We start from the raw sequence: 17,836 nt of genomic DNA, 5'->3' as shown, positions 1-17,836 counted from the left end.
GGGGCAGAGTAGACTCTGTGCTAATTAGATGAATGGATGTTGGATTGTTTTTGTGTTTCTCCAGGCCTTCTATGTGTTTAGCCTACTTCCTTTTCTTCATTGCCTTCCACTTGGAGGCTCAGGAAGATTTGAAAGATGATGCATAGTACATGTGCTATCGCAGTTCTTGTCAGAATAGTTTCAAAAACAGAATTTAAAAGTTCAGACCTGGAAAATCTTAATTAAACTTTTTCTTCCCCCCATGGAAGTTGCCACATTTAATAATTCTGTATTTTTTAATTATTGTTTCTTTTATTGATTCTCTGTGTGTGGTGGGGAAAGGGCTTGCAAGTTGCTTCTCTTCTCCTATGCTTGTTGGCAGGGTCTCTCTTGTTTCTGTTGTACTCTGTGTTCCACACAGTCATCCTGTAAGCGCCTGTGATTGTCCTGCCCCCACCTCCTGTCCCAGGAGAGTGGGGATTATACATGTGTGCTGCTCCATCTGACTTCCTCTGTGAGCGCTGGGGACCCCTGCATCATCAGGGTCACACAGCAAGCACCCGGACCCACCGAGCCATCCCCACAGACCCACACATAATAAGTCTTAAGGTGTAGTAGTCTATGTTGGAATTAAGCACCATGATTTACTTAAACCATAGGAAAGAATTTGTTTCTCTTGAATCAGATTCTCCAGACTTTTCCTAGTACTTTACATGTACTTGGCAAGGCCTTTGCTGGTGTAGACATAGACATGGAAGCCTGGGAATCACGTGCATTACTGCTTGATTTTGGAAAACTCATTGGTGTGTATCTCAAGTAATATGATGTTTCCAAATTTGTCTGTTCTTTCTTTCTATGTTCATGCATCCTTCTGGTGAGTGTCAAATGTGACGTGCGCTTTTATTTTGGTTTCCAGCTCTTTTCTTCCCTCTGTGAGAATGGCCAGTCTTCTTTCACAGTAGTGTTTATAAAGTAGCACTCTTCTTGTATTTATCATGTGTTTGCCAGAACCAGGCATGAAGTGAGATTCTCTGCCCTCAGGGCTTGGTGGTCAGTTTTGACATTCCAGGAGAAAGGAACAGCATGTGCCCAGTACCACCTGAAGGACACTAAGGAACAGCCCAAGAATTCAAAGAAGAAAACTAATTTTTTTCTTTAGAAACTGGGTGGGCTGGGGGCGTTGCTTTCAAGAAGAGACATTGCAATCCTGAAGCAAGGGCGGAAGGGAAAGGGTGTGCCGAGGAGGTGAGAGAGAACACGGTCGCTCATTGTGGATGCTCACAATGCCATCGCAAACCCACTGTTAGTTCTGCATTGAGCTGGGTTTTGTACACAGAGCTAAGGGATCCCTCCGAGCTAATGATAAACCGTTGCACTCTAGGGGAACAGAAAAGTCCAAAGCCAGAAATACAAGGAGTGGGATCTGTAAATGAGGATTGAGAAAAAAATGTAATCCCAAGAGAGAAAAGATGAGGAAGAAGAAAATGTAAATTGAATCCCCAACAGATAAATGTAATGCTAGGAAATGGGGGAGGGTGGGGTAGTTACTTTTGGAGTGATAAGTATGTTCTGGGATGAGTGATGGTTTTTTTGTTTGTTTTTTTTTTTTTTTTTTTTTGCACAATCTTGTGAATATAACAACAAATTTACACTTAAAATGGTGGACTTTTGTGGCTGAAAGTTACCTCTCATTTAAAAGAAGAGATCGTGTAATAAACTTATTTATTTACCTATATATAACAGTGAAACAAATTTGGTAGGAGCCAAAATGAAAACGTTAGTCACATGTGATGTGTCTCGGGGATTTAAAAAGCCATTATTAAAGATACACAGTCTCTGTGCTTCATGTTGAGGCAGTTCCTAGACCAGGTTCTCAGGAGGAAGGCTAGTGAAAATGACTGCGTGTGGAGACCTTGCTGGATTTCGTCATACAAATAACGTGGCACCTGTTAAGATTAGATTACTCAGATCTGTTGTTCCTCATGTTTCTTTTAATCTCAATTAACAGTAATACACATTTTAATAGCACTTAGTTGTTTTTAAGGTGCTTTGTATGTGTGCACATTGAAAGACACAGCCAGGGACAGCCGATTGTGGAGTTTTGTCTTTTATCCTTAAAACACTTTTCAGCTTTGGGTAGGTCTCATAGTGGAGTGGTTTTTAATATACACTTTGGAGTAAGTATTGTGAGTTGTGAGTCAGATTGACTTACTGATCACACAGTTCTGTTTTCAGTCTTCCTTGTGGAGACCGGCACTGCTCCTCTGTGTGTCTGACTCCTGGATGAAGAAGCCACTGTAGTGCTTTCTTCTCACATGTGCAGTACTGGCCAGCACAGCGCTTCTGAGCCTGCCTAAAGCCCTGTGAGCTTTAACACAGCTCCTCAAGTTTATGGTTGGGTGACCCCAACCATAAAATTATTGTGTTGCTACTTCATGACTATAATTTTGCTACTGTTATGAATCATTTGGTAAATATCTGATATCAGGGTATCTTATATGTGACCCAGGACCTTCCAGGTGAGTCCATGTATATAACAGAGAGAGCAGGACGTGTACGTTTCCTTAGTGATCGTGCCTCAGGGTTGGATTCGCTTTTTCTTAAGTCTCACTGTTTCTCACACAGTTAGATCCTTTTTTCTGACTGCTTTTGTTAGTTACATGAATCGAGTCCACACTTGTTCCACTTGGAAAACAGCACTGATTTTCATGGAAAACTTGTTTCTGTAGGAACTGACAGAAGAAGGACTGCCTTTTCTCATTCTCTTCCACATGAAGGAGGATACAGAAAGTTTAGAAATATTCCAGAATGAAGTAGCCCGGCAGTTGATAAGTGAAAAAGGTAGAGTGTTGAAGGGGTCTGGTTTCCTCTTTCTCCACTGTCTTTCTCCTCCCTTCCTGTTCCATATTTGCTTTAAGCACACTTGGGACACTTAGGTTACTTTAAGATGCATTTCGATGTGGGGAAGGGAGCGGTGGGACTGTGATGTAAACAGGCTTTCTATGCGCTTGCTTTCGCTTTCTGTACTATGATTGACTTTAGAGGGAAAAACAAATTGCATGAAAAGTGGGGTTCTGGGTGAACAGTATTATTTGGGGGAACCATTTCCTGGTACCTAAATGGTTCTCTACACATTTCCTGAGACATTGCTAAGAGACGACACACGCTGATCTACATTTATTTCTCCATGAAAGTTGAGCAGCTGTCTGCATTTTTCCATATCTTAGCAGAATTTGGGGTGTCAAACAGCTCCCTTCTGTACTGAGGATAAAAGATCAAGCCATGTAAACTGATGGTGCAGTAAGAGCTGCCTACTTTAGAGAATATTCTGGGTTTGAATTAGATTTAAAAGTAGCCATTTAGGCTACAAGGAGCATGGAGATGGTCCCAAGGGAGCAGTATGTGTCAGATTAGGGGACTTGCTGTCAGAATTTGGCGGGACCTTCATAGCAGATGACTGCCAATTGAAGAAATAAAAAATTCACATCACAATAGATTTTAAATTTGAGTTTTCCTATAATCTCCCTTATAATTTCTAAGGGAATTATACTCTGCCTTGAGAACTAAAAAAATTTCTTCTTTTAAATATAGTTTAGGTTTTAGTTTTTCTGATTTGCGTCAATTTCAAAAATGTTGATGTTGTTCATTATGCTATTTTGTGAATTCATAATCAGAAATACAGTTAGAAATCTAATGTAGTTCTTAAAATTCTGTTTCTTTCAAAGGTACAATAAATTTCTTACATGCAGATTGTGACAAATTTAGACATCCTCTTCTCCATATCCAGAAGACTCCAGCAGATTGCCCTGTCATAGCCATTGACAGCTTTAGGCATATGTATGTCTTTGGAGACTTTAAGGATGTATTGTAAGTATCCTTTTCTCTCTCTTTTTAAAATTACTGATATGTCCCGTAAAGTTGAATATAAAACAATTGCGTGACTAATTTATGTATCTGTACTGTGAAAGTAATACTCGGGTTGGGTGTGAGAAGTTAGTGTGGTTCCTGCTGCTGGTCTTTGCCTGAGGTGGCATCATTCAGTAGGAATTTCAGATGTTAGGTGACTGGGAACTACTCTAAAAGGGAGATCGTGTGCTGTGAGACGTTAGGTTGCTCTGTCCCGTCCGTCACATAGCAAGAAGATACACATCCTTGGTCGGGGGAGCACTGCTGCTTGTGTCTGTTTGCTCTTGATCAAGTGCTTAGGAACATGGAGAGTATGTGCAGCTCAGAATTTTGCCGTGATGAGGAATTTCTAATGGCTCGTAGCTAGAACAGCTAAGCCTTCTGGATCTGCTCTTGTCTTTATAGTATTAATAAACATGGAAGCCTTGTGACTCCTGCAGAGACTGAAGTCCTACTAGTTTCCAGGGATGCAAACTGCAGTAATTAAAACTTAAGGTATTAATATATAAAAAGTGTAAGTGTTACAAATTAAGTAATATACACTCACCTAAACATACAAAGCCCTGTACACATCCATCCCTTAAGAACATTCATAACAACCTGTAAAGGTACAGCGTGGATCTTTTTTTTTTTTTTTTTTTTTAATTAACTTGAGTATTTCTTATATACATTTCGAGTGTTATTCCCTTTCCCGGTTTCCGGGCAAACATCCCCCCCCCCCCCCCCCCTTCCCTTTGAATAGGTTTCCCCTCCCCACCCCCCCCCCCTTCCCGCCCTCCCCCCAACCGTCCAGTTCCCTAGGGGGTCCGTCTTAGCAGGACCCAGGGCTTCCCCTTCCACTGGTGCTCTTACTAGGATATTCATTGCTACCTATGAGGTTGGAGCCCAGGGTCAGTCCATGTATAGTCTTTAGGTAGTGGCTTAGTCCCTGGAAGCTCTGGTTGCTTGGCATTGTTGTACATATGGGGTCTTTGAGCCCCTTCAAGCTCTTCCAGTTCTTTCTCTGATTCCTTCAATGGGGGTCCTATTCTCAGTTCAGTGGTTTGCTGCTGGCATTCGCCTCTGTATTTGCTGTATTCTGGCTGTGTCTCTCAGGAGCGATCTACATCCGGCTCCTGTCGGTCTGCACTTCTTTGCTTCATCCATCTTGTCTAACTGGATGGCTGTATATGCATGGGCCACATGTGGGGCAGGCTTTGAATGGGTGTTCCTTCTGTGTCTGTTTTAATCTTTGCCTCTCTCTTCCCTGCCAAGGGTATTCTTGTTCCCCTTTTAAAGAAGGAGTGAAGCATTCACATTTTGATCATCCGTCTTGAGTTTCATTTGTTCTAGGCATCTAGGGTAATTCAAGCATTTGGGCTAATAGCCACTTATCAGTGAGTGCATACCATGTATGTCTTTCTGTGATTGGGTTAGCTCACTCAGGATGATATTTTCCAGTTCCAAGCATTTGCCTGTGAATTTCTATAAAGTCATTGTTTTTGATAGCTGAGTAATATTCCATTGTGTAGATGTACCACATTTTCTGTATCCATTCCTCTGTTGAAGGGCATCTGGTTCTTTCCAGCTTCTGGCTATTATAAATAAGGCTACGTATGAACATAGTGGAGCACGTGTCTTTTTTTATATGTTGGGGCATCTTTTTGGGTATATGCCCAAGAGAGGTATAGCTGGATCCTCAGGCAGTTCAATGTCCAATTTTCTGAGGAACCTCCAGACTGATTTCCAGAGTGGTTGTACCAGTCTGCAACCCCACCAACAATGGAGGAGTGTTCCTCTTTCTCCGCATCCTCGCCAGCATCTGTACAGCGTGGATTCTTAGTGTCAGCTTCCGTGTTGTCTTGAGGCTACTCTGCCGTCTCCTCCTCCCTCCTCCCCTTCCCTCAAACTTTTTTCCTGCCCATTCTTCCTTTTCGTCCAGTGACAGTCCTCGTTCTATCCTGTATCAGCCCTCACCTGTATTTTACAAATTAAACGGGGAGAAGGTTCTGAGGAAGTCACCTGAGTCCTGGGTACAGATTAGGCAGCTGTCCTTGGGGCAGCGGAATTAGCATCAAAATACAGATAACTCCAGGGCAAACCACAGCCGCATGTGTTCATAGTCTCCATCACACCATCCAGTCCGTCTGTTCCCCAGCTATAGCCTTCTGGTCTGTTGGCCCAGTAGACCTCATCTGTCGGCTAGGGGTGTGCTCTGCTTTGGGGAAAGAAGAAAGGAAAGGGAATCTGAGCCAGCAGGACTTTGAAAAGAAATCTGGCAATGGAGACTAATCTCTATATTGCATGCCTTTAAGGCAGAGGCAGACGGGTCTGAGTTGAGGCCAGCCTGGTCCACAGAGCGAGTTCAGGACAGCCAGGGCTACATAATGCTGCATTTGAAGATCTTTGAAATAACTCACTTCTTTAATTTTTCTCCCTAGTTACCCAATTGCCCCTTCTAAGCACTATTCCTGCTAACATTTTTTAAATTGAGAGGTGGTATGTGCTGTGAGAGCTAAGATCTGAGCCTGTGTGAATAGATGCTAGTGTTAAAGACCAGTAAAGCATGCCGCAAAGTGAATCTGACACGTTTAATGGCTTGTCTAATTGTTAATGTGCAGCCGGGTAATTAAGGCTGAGATGATGAGCAGTTTCCATAATTACTGCCAGTACTGTTACTTTTACATAGTAACGCAGCACTTCCGGGTCATCTGACGCATGCTGGAGATTGACACTGCCAGTAGGACACTCATCTTTTCAGAGAAATTGAACTCCTTGAAGTAAAATGACTTACAAGTTCTCACAGACTCTAAAGCCCCAGCTCATAGTACTGCATACAGGCAGCCACATTCCCAGTGCCTGTAAAACGCTGTGGAAATGCTGGTGTTTGAAGTGCTAGTGTTTCCCAGTGGCAGAAAATAAATCACAGCTCTGTGAGCCTTTGACTTTTTACATTGTTTGATCAGGTAGATTTCCTGACAACTTGAAAGGGATTGATTTTATATGAAGATGGAAGAGTGGGGATAATTTTAAGACCCAGGCGATAAGATTGTGTTTTTCTCCAGCCTGAGAAAAGTCATATGACTGTGAATGGACTGTGAAGAAAACTGTCTTTGGGGCTGGAGAGTTGGTTCTGTGGTTAAGAGCACTTGCTGCTCTTTCTTCCAGAGAACCTGAGTTTTGCCACAAGGCTTCAAACTGTCTGTAACTCCAGGTCCAAGAGATCTAATGCCCTGTTCTGCCTCTGCAGGCACCTGGTACACACAAGCATTTATGCAAATACATGCATGCATGCATGCATACATACATACATACATACATACATACATACATACATATATACAGAAAACGTGTCATCTTTAAAACAGTAGTTAATGAATGCTTTTTCTGAAGTGTTTATATCTGTCCGAGGTTTTGAGTGACAGGAAGGAAAATAGCAGCTGGACAGATTGCAGGCCGTTCCTTGCACACTTCTGTTAATTATTGCCACACCCACCCCAAATGGAGCAGACTACTCTAATGATGAATTCTCTAACTCTGGGTTCCATATCATTTCTCCCCAAATACCAAGTCACTGAAAAATTTTATTGTGATTCCTCAAGCTCTCTTATTTCATTATTAAACCTCTCATTTCAGCAGGGAGGGGAGACACAAGCAAATTAGTGCATTAAGCAATATAAAACGAGGCCACAGAGAAAGCTGTCCAGTAGTACAGAGACGTCTAGAGTTGTTCTTTTAACACATGAGCCATCTCATAATCTTGGAGGGTGTAAGCTAGAACAGCATGGAAGTTCAAAGAATTTAGAAAGATAACTAGAAGAAAATATCGCCAGGTTACCACTAAAATCCACTCTGAGAATCTTGTTGTCTATGGACCTGCCCATAGAAAGGTTTTTTTTTTTTTTTTAATTTAATTTTTTTTAACTTACTTTACATCCCACTCACTCTTTCCCTCCTGGTCACACACTCCCTCCACAATCCTTCTCCCCATTTTCCTCCCCCACACCCCGGGTATCTTCCTACCCTGCCATTTCAATTCTCTGTGATGCTAGGCGCTTCCTCTCCCACTGAGGACAAACAAGGCAACCCAGCTAGAAGAACACATCCCACAGACAGGCATTTGCAATAGCCCTGCTCCAGTTGTTCAGGGCCCACATGAAGACCAAACTGCACACCTGCTACACATGTGCAGGGAGGCCTAGGTCCAGCCCACGTGTGTTCTTTGGTTGGTGATTCAGTCTCTGAGAGCCCCAAGGGTCCAGGCTAGTTGACTCTGTTGGTCTTCCTGTGGAGTTCTTACCCCTATGGAGGCCTGACTCCTTCTGGGCCCACAATCCTTCCTCTTATTCTTCCATAAGATCCCCCAAACTCCATCCCCTGTTTGGCTGTGGGCGTCTGTATCTGTCTGAGTCAGCTGCTGGGTGGAGCCTCTCAGAGGACAACATGGTCCCGCTGTAAGCATAACAGAGCATCATTAATTGTGTCAGGGACTGGTGCTTGCCCATGGGATGGGACTCAGGTTGGACCAGCTATTGCTTAGCTATTCCCTCAGTCTCTGTTCCCTCCCTCATGCCTGCATTTCTTGTAGACAGGATAAATTCTGGGTTGAAAGTTTTGTGGGTGGGTTGGTGTCCCTATTGCTACACTGGGGTTCCTGCCTGGCTATAGGAGGTGGCCTCTTCAGATTCCATATCCCCAATGTAGTGAGTCACACATTACCTCCATTGTTTCTTGGACTCCTCCCTTATCCCAGGTCTCTGACTCCCCCTCCTCTCACCTCACCTCCATCAGTGCAGATTTCCATTCATTTTCATGGCCGTTTAGCCATCTCTCCTGTCCTTCCCCACATCTGATCATGAATCCCCATTCCCTCTCCCACCCAGTTCTCTCCCTCCATCTGACTCTTAGGACTTGTATTCCTCCCTCTAAGTGAAATTCAAGCTTCCTCGCTTTGACCTTCCCTTTCGTTTACCTTGAGTCTAGCGTGTGACATGGTACCTATACTTTATGGCTGATGTCCACGTATCGGTGAGTACATATATGCGTGTCCTGTTAGGTCTGGGTTACCTCACTCAGCATCATGTTCTCAAGTTCCATCCATTTGCTTGCAAAATTCATGATGTCTTTTTAAAATAGCTGAATAGTATATTCCATTGTGTAGATGTACACATCTATCCATTCTTCAGTTGAGGGACATCTAGGTTGTTTCCAGTTTCTGGCTATTACGAATAAAGCTGCTATGAACATAGTTGTGGGATGTGTAGTTGGAACATCTTTTGGATATATGTCCAGGACTCATATAGCTAGGTCTTTAGGTCAAACGATTTCCAGTTTGCTGAGAAACTGCCAAAATGATTTCCTAAGTGGTTAGCACTCCCACCGTCAGTGAGGTTCCCCTTGCTGCACATCACTAGCCGAGTGCTTTCTCTGGAATGTTTGATCTTGGCCATTCTAATGGGTAAGATGGAATTCAGAGTCGCTTTGACTTGCATTTCCCTGATGACTAAGGACACTGAACATTTTTAGGTGCTTCTCAGACACCGAGATTGCTCTGTGGAGAGGTCTCTGGCTAGCTCTGGGCCCCATTTTTAGAATTAGGTTATTTGGGTTATTGGTGTCTAATTTCTTGAGTTCTTTGTAAATTTTGGATATTAGCCCTCTGCCAGATGTGGGATTGGTGAAGATCCTTTCCCAGTCTGTGAGCTGCTTATTTGTCCTCTTGACAGTGTCCTTTGCCTTACAGAAGGTTTGTAGTTTGATGACATCCTGTTTATTAATTGTTGATCTTAGAGCCTGAGCCACTGGTGTTCTGTCCAGGAACTTGTCTCCTGCACCAAGGCATCCAAGGGTATTTCCCACCCTCTCTTCTATGAGACTTTAGTATATCCGGTCTTACGTTGATGCCATTGGTCCACTTGGACTTGAGTTTCATGCAGGTGATAGATATGGATCTGTTTTCATTCTTCTGCATGCAGACATCCAGTTAGGCCAGCATTTGTTGGAGATGCTTTCATTTTCCATTGTATGCTTTGGCTTCTTTATCAAAAATCACATGTCCATAGGTGTGCGCGATTATTTCTGGGTCTTCAGTTTGATTCCATTGATCAGTGTTTCTGTCTCTGTACCAGTACCATGCAGTTTTTATTACTGTTGCTCTGTAGTATGGCTTGAGGTCAGGGATGGCAATTCCTCCCAAAGTTCTTTTATTGTCTGGACTCGTTCTAGCTATCCTGGGTTTTTTGTTTTTCAATATGAAGTTGAGACTTGCTCTTTCAAGATCTACAAAAAAAGTGAGTTGGAATTTTGAGGCGATTGCATTGAATCTGTAGATTGCTTTTGGTAAGGTGGTCATTTTCACTGTGTTAATTCTGCCTATCCATGGGCATGGGAGATCTTTCCATCTTCAGAGGTCTTCAGCTTCTCTCTTCAGGGACTTGAAGCTCTTGTCATACAGATACTTGCTTGGTTAGCGTCACACCAAGGTATTTTATATTATTTGTGGCTATTGTAATGGGTTATTTCTATAATTTCTTTTTGGCCCATATATCATTTGTATAAAGGAAGGCTACTGATTTCTTTGAGTTAATTTTTATCCAGCTACTTTGCTGAAGGTGTTTATCAGCTGTAGGAGTTCTCTGGTAGAATTTTGGGGGGTGCTTGTGTATACTATAATTCATCTGCAAATAGCAATACTTTGACATTTTTCTTTCTGATTTGGATCCCCTTGATCTCCTTCACTTGTCTCATTGCTCTGGCTAGGGCTTCGAGTCCTGTATTGAATAGATAGAGAGTGGGCAGCCTTGTCTTGTCCCTAGTTTTAGTGGAATTGCTTTAAGTTTCTCTCCATTTAGTTTGGTGTTCGCTATTGGCTCATTGTATATTGCTTTGATTATGTTTAGGTGTGTACCCTGTATCCCTGATTTCCCCAATACCTTCAACATGAAGGGGTGTTGGAGGTTATCAAAGGCCTTTTCAGCTTCTAATGAAATAGTCATGTGATATTTTTTCTCCATAGAAAGTTTTTAAGTGAGAAAGAACATGGTTATGGTGGAGCTGGCCCTGCTCCTTTACACTTTGTCTTGCTTTATGCCTTTTTGGTGATATTCATAGCTGAGCCTAGGCTTCCCGCATGCTAGGCAAACGCTGCGTCACCAAGCTGCACCTTTAGTGCTTCTTAGATTTTGAAGGAGGGGTCCTCTTGTCCAGTGCTGGCTAGAGTTTGTGGTTCTCCTGCCTTAGCCTGATAGAATTTTGTAAGCAGCACATTTTGTTTATTCGATAATGTTTTTATTATTATTCCTTGTTAGCGAGTTGGCTGGACCAACTGAGCATCTTCATCCCAAGAAGGAATTCCTTTTCATGAAAATTGACCTTAGAATTCATCATAGATCTAAGTGGAAAACACTAAGTAAGAAAGCCTTAGCAGTCAGAGGAAGACAGTTCTGAGAGCATCAAAACTCTTAGAAATAAATGATACATTGGTTTTCATCAAGTTATAAACCTTTTTTTTATGAATGATACTGTTAAAACACAAACAAGATACAGAGATGGCAACTAAGCATATGAGCAAAGCTCCCGGGTCATTATATGGTCAAGAAACGCAAGGGAGAGGAGTCACGGTGAGATATTGGTCTGTGCCCTTCAGCTGCCATAGGTCACATGGCAGCAGTACTCTGCCGTCAGAAACATGTAGACCAGCTGCAGTCTTGGTGGCACACCTATACAGTTTGATAGTTTCTTTGTGAAAGTTAACATTTATGTAGTACTGACCGAGTTCTAGAAAATAAAGTTCACATAGAAACCTGTGCACATGTATTAGTCATAGCATTTTGTCCTGACAGAATCCAAATGTCCTCGATGAGAAAAGTGAGTAGGCTTCTGTGGTCTCTATGGATGGATGGATGGATGGATGGATGGATGGATGGATGGATGGATGGATGTGTATATCGATGATGATGGATGTGTGGATGGATGGATGGATGGATGGATGGATGGATGGATGGATGGATGGATGGATGGATAGATGTGTGTGTATATCGATGTGTGTATGGATGTGTGGATGGATGGATGGATGGATGGATGGTGGGTGGATGGGTGGATGGATGGATGGATGGATGGATGGGTGGGTGGGTGGGTATATGGCAAACACATGAGTGGTTCCCAGGGATTAGGGAAGGGAAGGTCCAACTGCAGAGAGGCGCAGGAGGTCTCACCTGGTCTGCAGAGGTGCTAAGGAAACGCTGTACGTTGGTTAAATGTTCAGAACTTAAGCTGAGCACCGTGCTCAGTGAGCTCAGGCAGCGGAAAGCAGGTCTTCAGTAAGTGTAAGACCAGCCCAGCTACGTGCTGAGATTCTCAAAACAAACAAACAAACAAAGTTACAGAATTTGAGTTTTTTTTAATTATCTATTGTGTTTCAGTTTTTTAAAATAGTAAACCTACCTTGTGCATTTGTCGGAGGGTGGTCACAATTTACTGTGTGTGTGTGTCTCACTGTCTAAAAGTAAAACATTGTAAAGGAACAAGTTTGGGGTGTGAAAAAGACACACTTAGTTTCCAGTTAGCAACTTGCAGCTTGGATCAACTTACTGTAATAGTCTTGGAGGTCACCACACTGTCCACTCTAACCATTAGAGCTCAGAATCCCTTCTTCCCTCTTACCTCACGACAAGGGGCACAGTCAGGCCAGGGAAAGGCTGTCTTGAGTATTCTCAGTTTGGATTTGCTCATCCATTAGCTGTCCCTTGACTTGCAGCAGTCCCCCAGTCTTGGCAGCTTGTAAAACAAACCGGGACCCTTATCTCAGGCAGTGGAGCATCTGAGTCTGTGGCGTGACAGAGGATGATGTCGGGAGAAATGTACATTGACCTCCTCTCAGTGTTTCTGTGTGGTGTGTGCGATTACTTCTGCACCAGAGAGCCATGGAGGCATTCTGTCAATACTGTACCTGACAGTCACTTGTACTTGTAAACTGTGCACTTGGCACCCGCTGCTCTCATTGCACTGAAGCTAGTGGGGAGCCAGCATGGCGTACAGTGAAGGTATTGGTAGGTGCGGCTCAGTGGGAGATACTGAAGGGGCAGGCGGGGGAGGCAGCACTTGCAGGACCTCAGGAAAGAATTTAAAAAGAAAAATAGAGTAACTGGTGATAGTTACACAGACTAGCTGTTCTTGGCTATGAAAACAAAATAACAAAAATATGTAAAAAGTCAGGCTGTTGTACCCAAGGAACTAAAATATGAGTGGAAATATATTTTAGAATCGTTCTTACTTGTTTGTTTTTAAATGTATATATGTATTTATTGCCAGAAGAGGGCATCAGATCCTAGTGTGAGCCACCATGTGGTTGCTGGGAATTGAACTCAGGACCTCTATAAAAGCTGCAGTCAATGCTCTTAACCACTGAGCCATCTCTCTACCCGGAAGTACATTTTAATTTTTGTAACATATATATAAAAGAATAGCTTTCTATTTGAAGTACATAATAAAATGGCAACAAAATCTCCCTAGAAGGCAGGCAAAGGAAAACACTCAGTTTCTCAAGAAACATAAATTAAAATTCGGCTACTACTTATAAATTAGCAAATCAACTTTAGTTTTTTTTTTTTTTTAAATCAAGTTGATGACTTTAGAATGCAGATCAATGTAGAGCAAAAATTGATTGGCCTTGTAGGTACCATTTGCTCCTATTTTATTGGCTACAACTCAAGGAAGATTCCAGAGGAGCCTCCTTTGTAAGTGCTTTGCTCAGCATAGTCTGGACCGCCGTGGGAGAGAGCTCCGCTCCAGCTTAGAGCTTTTGAGAATCCTCAGGCTGGTTCACATGCTGTGAGACCCCAGTGGTGCGTTCTAGTGTTCCAGTTCTAGAACTGACTGCTCTGAAGTGATTGTCCTCGGATGGTATTTTCCCCTTTGAATCTCAGCATTTTTAGTGTGGTTTTTCTAGGATATGTTTTTTTGTTTTACGTATATGTGTGCCAGTAAAAATATATGAATTATTACACAGACACACACACTCACTCCATTTAAGTATCCACCAATAAAGATAGTAGAACACATTTGGGAAGCAGCATCTTGATAACATTGCCTCTGGTAAAGGTAAGAATAGAAAATTTTCAGTAAAACGAGTGCAATAATGAGAACATGGGTGCTGAAGAAATAGCTCAGCACCTGAGAGCCCTTGCTGCTCTTTCCGAGGACCCACTTACCTGATGGCTCATCTTACCATCTGTAGCTCTAGTTCCAGGGGTACAATGCTCTTTTTGGCCTCTGCAGATACTAGGCACTAGCGTCAGTACATACATGTATGTACTCAAAATAAAAACTAAAAAAAAAAAATTAGAGCAGAAAACTTGTATCTAGTTGCCTGCAGTAGCTCTGATAGGATTGGTAGGTTATAGTGAAATATCTCTCTACAGCGCTATGAAGTTAGGAGAGTATAGGTCAGCCTGCTTTGGCAGTTGAATCTAAATAATTATTTGCCTTTGGTTTTAGAATTCCTGGAAAACTCAAGCAGTTTGTATTTGACCTACATTCTGGAAAACTACACAGAGAATTCCATCATGGACCTGACCCAACTGATACGGCCCCAGGAGAGGTAAGACTCATGTTTGCCAGTGGGGACTCCTGTATTGAGATAACCTCAGAGGGGGCCTGAGCTAGAGCTGCGACTCCTGATACCTCTTTGTAGAAATTCTGAGCTGACAAAGACATATTTAGGGTGTGCTTCTTTATAGTCACTTCTTAAAATGATCATCTAGACTGGGATGTGTGGGACGTAGCTATACAGAGTTAAATATGGTTGACTTCAGATAGAAGTAAGAAAGCAGGACTTGGGAGAGTACTTGAGAAAGCAAATCAATGGATTCCTGCAGTTGGGTCGAGCTCGTTTTTGCAGCTAAGTCTGAACCCACACTTCACAGAAAGCAATGCTTTGTCACCTTCCTCATGCATTCTGCGAACCTTCACAGAGGCAGGATTGATAACGTGCAAACGCAGGATTCAGTGTGGCTTCCCATTTGATATATGATGCTTGACAACTATTTATCAGTATTTTATATTAGCTTTTATTCACTTATAAATTCTCAGTTGACGAGTTGTTATCCAGATTGATGAGTAGGAAGGTAGATCCTCAGAGTGGACGGATAGATGGGCTTTAAAGTCTGAGAGTCTAGTAATCTGTATGTCTCTGCTCTCTGAAAGAGTCCTACATTTGCAATCAAGTCTATGACCATGAAACTCAGAGGGAGATGGTAGCACTCATTAAAGTCCATCTTGGTTTATATGCTAGGACTTCAGTTTACTGCTTTGTCCAAAGAACTTCTGTTTATGAAAGAACAAGAGAGGCTGAATTTTCCCTTACCTTACTTGGGAGTTAGATTAGGTTGAAAGTGAAGAGTTCTCTTGAGAATCTGATAATATACTTTAATTGAGAAGTGATCATTAAACTACTGTTAAAGAGGGGGAACTCGGCTAATGACAATAATCTATAGGTGATTATTTTCTTCAGTACTCTAATCAGTGGTTCTCAACTTTCCTAATGCTTCAACCCCTTAATACACTTCCTCATGTTGTGGTGACCCCCTACCATAAAATTATTTTTGTTGCTACTTAAGAACTGTGATTTTGCTACTGTTATTTAATTTTAATGTAAATATCTGATACCCAGATGATCTTAGGTGACTCCTGTGAAAGAGATGTTCAACCCTCAGAGCGGTCAAGACCCACAGGCAGAGAACCACTGTTTTATACAGTCAGGGGAAAAATCTAGTTTACTGTAGTGTCCTGATTTATTTTATTTTCTTCCTTAGACAGTAGACTCCATATATTTTACTTATCCATATGTTTGTACTAAACCAACTAGGTTCAAGGTACATGTTTACAGTTATATACTTGGAGCTCGAGCATGTATCTGAGCAGAAGGTAACTTACTGAGGAAGTGAAGCCTGCCCTGCCCCCGTCTGTTCTCATGGCACATGCTCATCTACGTGAGAATGTCCCGTGAGCACCACGTGCTGTCCACTGTAGGTGCCTTGTGTAGTACAGGTGAGCTTGCCCTTGAGACACTGCAGTGTGGAACCTCAGTGCCGACCGTGTTGCCTTTCCTTCAGATCCTGGCAATCTGTACAGCTTCACTGTGTGTCTTGTGTCTCGTTGGCACATAGGTCTAACAGACGTACGCTGTAGCATTGTTCCCTCCTCTCCACCAGGCTTCACTCGTTTTTGGCACCAGGAGAGTTGATAAAGGGCAGCTCCATTAACAGACCAGGGCCATCCTATCGAGGCCGTCCCTCTCAGCAGTCGTTTGTAAGAGCGAAGGCTTAGGACCAAGCGAGGCTGTACTGTCTGGGGGTCTCTAGGAAGCCGTGGGTGTTGCCTCAGTAACTGACAGGCCGAGTCGGTGGTGCTGTAGCAGCCATGCCCTGGACAGTGAGTCCGAGGATGTCTGAAGTGAAGAAGCAAGACACACTTTCCGCTTCACCCTGCTGACATAAACGTCTTCTCTTTTATTTATTGATGAACATGTCATTGTAAGGCTGCTGCCAGTTATGTAAAGCATGATAACTCCATAAGACATTTTGGTATCAAGAGTCTTTTCCTCTCTTGTAGCAAGACCAGGATGTAGCGAGCAGTCCTCCTGAGAGCTCCTTCCAGAAGCTGGCGCCCAGCGAATATAGGTATACTTTACTGAGGGATCGAGATGAGCTGTAAAAACCCAAGAACACCACAGCCTTTCAACAGCAGCACAGGCGGACGTGGTGGAAATAGTAAACCTATATTTTCATAATTCTATGTGTATTTTTATTTTGAATAAACTGAAAGAAGTTTTGGGTTTTTAATTTTTTTTCCTCCCCTGACTCGAATGCATTGTCATGTAATCCAGCCTCTTTAAAATCCGCTAGGGGTTTAAAGAACAAAATACAGCCAGGGGCTGCCCACTGTAAATCTGTCCTGCACAGCCGTGACAGTGCAAGTGTGGCGTGGCCAGAAGCGCACCGTTACCCACACTAGCACTGCACAGGCAAGAGAATCAGCCCGGTCCTGTGTGGTATCTGCTTTTCCTTTCTTTACTTTGCACAATGATCAAATTTTATTGGTATTTTTATTATCACATTTCTAAAAGCTGAGGGGATATATATTCTAAAGGCTTGGGAGGGAAATAAATTAACATTTTCACGCTGTGGACTGTGCTGTGCTGATTGGTTGGGCATTGCTGTGAGATCTCCATGGTGGCTCCTCTTGGGTTCCCAGTGTTTAACTAAGCAGCCTGTGAAGAGAGGAGAGCATAAGCCAGCGCATTTGGAGAAGAAATGGAAGTATTATTAAGTTTCTGTATGTTTGTCGGAGACAGCAGCATATGGATGGCATTTAAAACTTTGAATAAATTAACCCTGCAATCAGGAAAGCAGGGACCCCCGTGGAGCAGGTTGCTAGCATTGAACTGGAAACGTTAAGGCTTTCTCTGTCTAGAAAGTTTCATTTTCAAGGAAAACCTGTATTTCAATTATTGTAAGCCTCCTCCTGTCTTTTGTAGTTTTGTTGTAGTTGTGTAGATCAAAAGCAAAGATGTTAAGGAAGTGTTCGTTTTACATTCTTCTGTCATTGTCAACTCTTGAGGGTTGTTAGAGGGCTTTCGCCCCTCGCTTCCCTGGCTTCCCAGTGCCTGCAGTGGGCACTCAGAAGGTCCCTGCCAGGCCTCAATACTGCCAGGGATAAAAGCAGAGGGAGAAGACTCTCTGAATTAATTCAGGAATCCCAGTGCCAGAGGTCAGACAGGCTCTAAATTGGCTTTCCTCGGGGCCTGGATGTGGTGCTATAGGCCAAGGGTCATTTATCCTTGGGATGAGTCAGTCCCAGTTTGGGGAGATAATATTTTTAAGCTTAAAAAGGTTGACATGTGCCATTATATGTAGTGTGTAATATATGTAACACCTTTCAATCCTTTTAAAATAAAATGAATATTTATAATGGA

At 42.7% G+C, this 17,836-nt stretch overlaps 1 protein-coding gene across 1 annotated transcript in view; it reads left to right on the top strand.

Moving 5' to 3' along the window:
• The window catches only part of Erp44 (endoplasmic reticulum protein 44), an 88,477-nt gene extending 70,641 nt beyond the window's left edge, over window positions 1-17,836 (top strand). Inside the window, exons 9-12 of the mRNA XM_032904352.1 lie at window positions 2,709-2,820; window positions 3,705-3,846; window positions 14,359-14,461; window positions 16,474-17,836. Coding sequence (XP_032760243.1) covers window positions 2,709-2,820; window positions 3,705-3,846; window positions 14,359-14,461; window positions 16,474-16,575 — 459 coding nt within the window. The 3' untranslated portion in view covers window positions 16,576-17,836. The remainder of the gene's footprint in view (window positions 1-2,708; window positions 2,821-3,704; window positions 3,847-14,358; window positions 14,462-16,473) is intronic.

The sequence above is a fragment of the Rattus rattus genome, chromosome 1 (genome assembly GCF_011064425.1).
Source record: "Rattus rattus isolate New Zealand chromosome 1, Rrattus_CSIRO_v1, whole genome shotgun sequence".
Lineage (NCBI taxonomy): Eukaryota > Metazoa > Chordata > Mammalia > Rodentia > Muridae > Rattus > Rattus rattus.
Note: the sequence above shows the minus strand (reverse complement) of the source record. Positions and strands in the feature narration are given on the sequence as shown.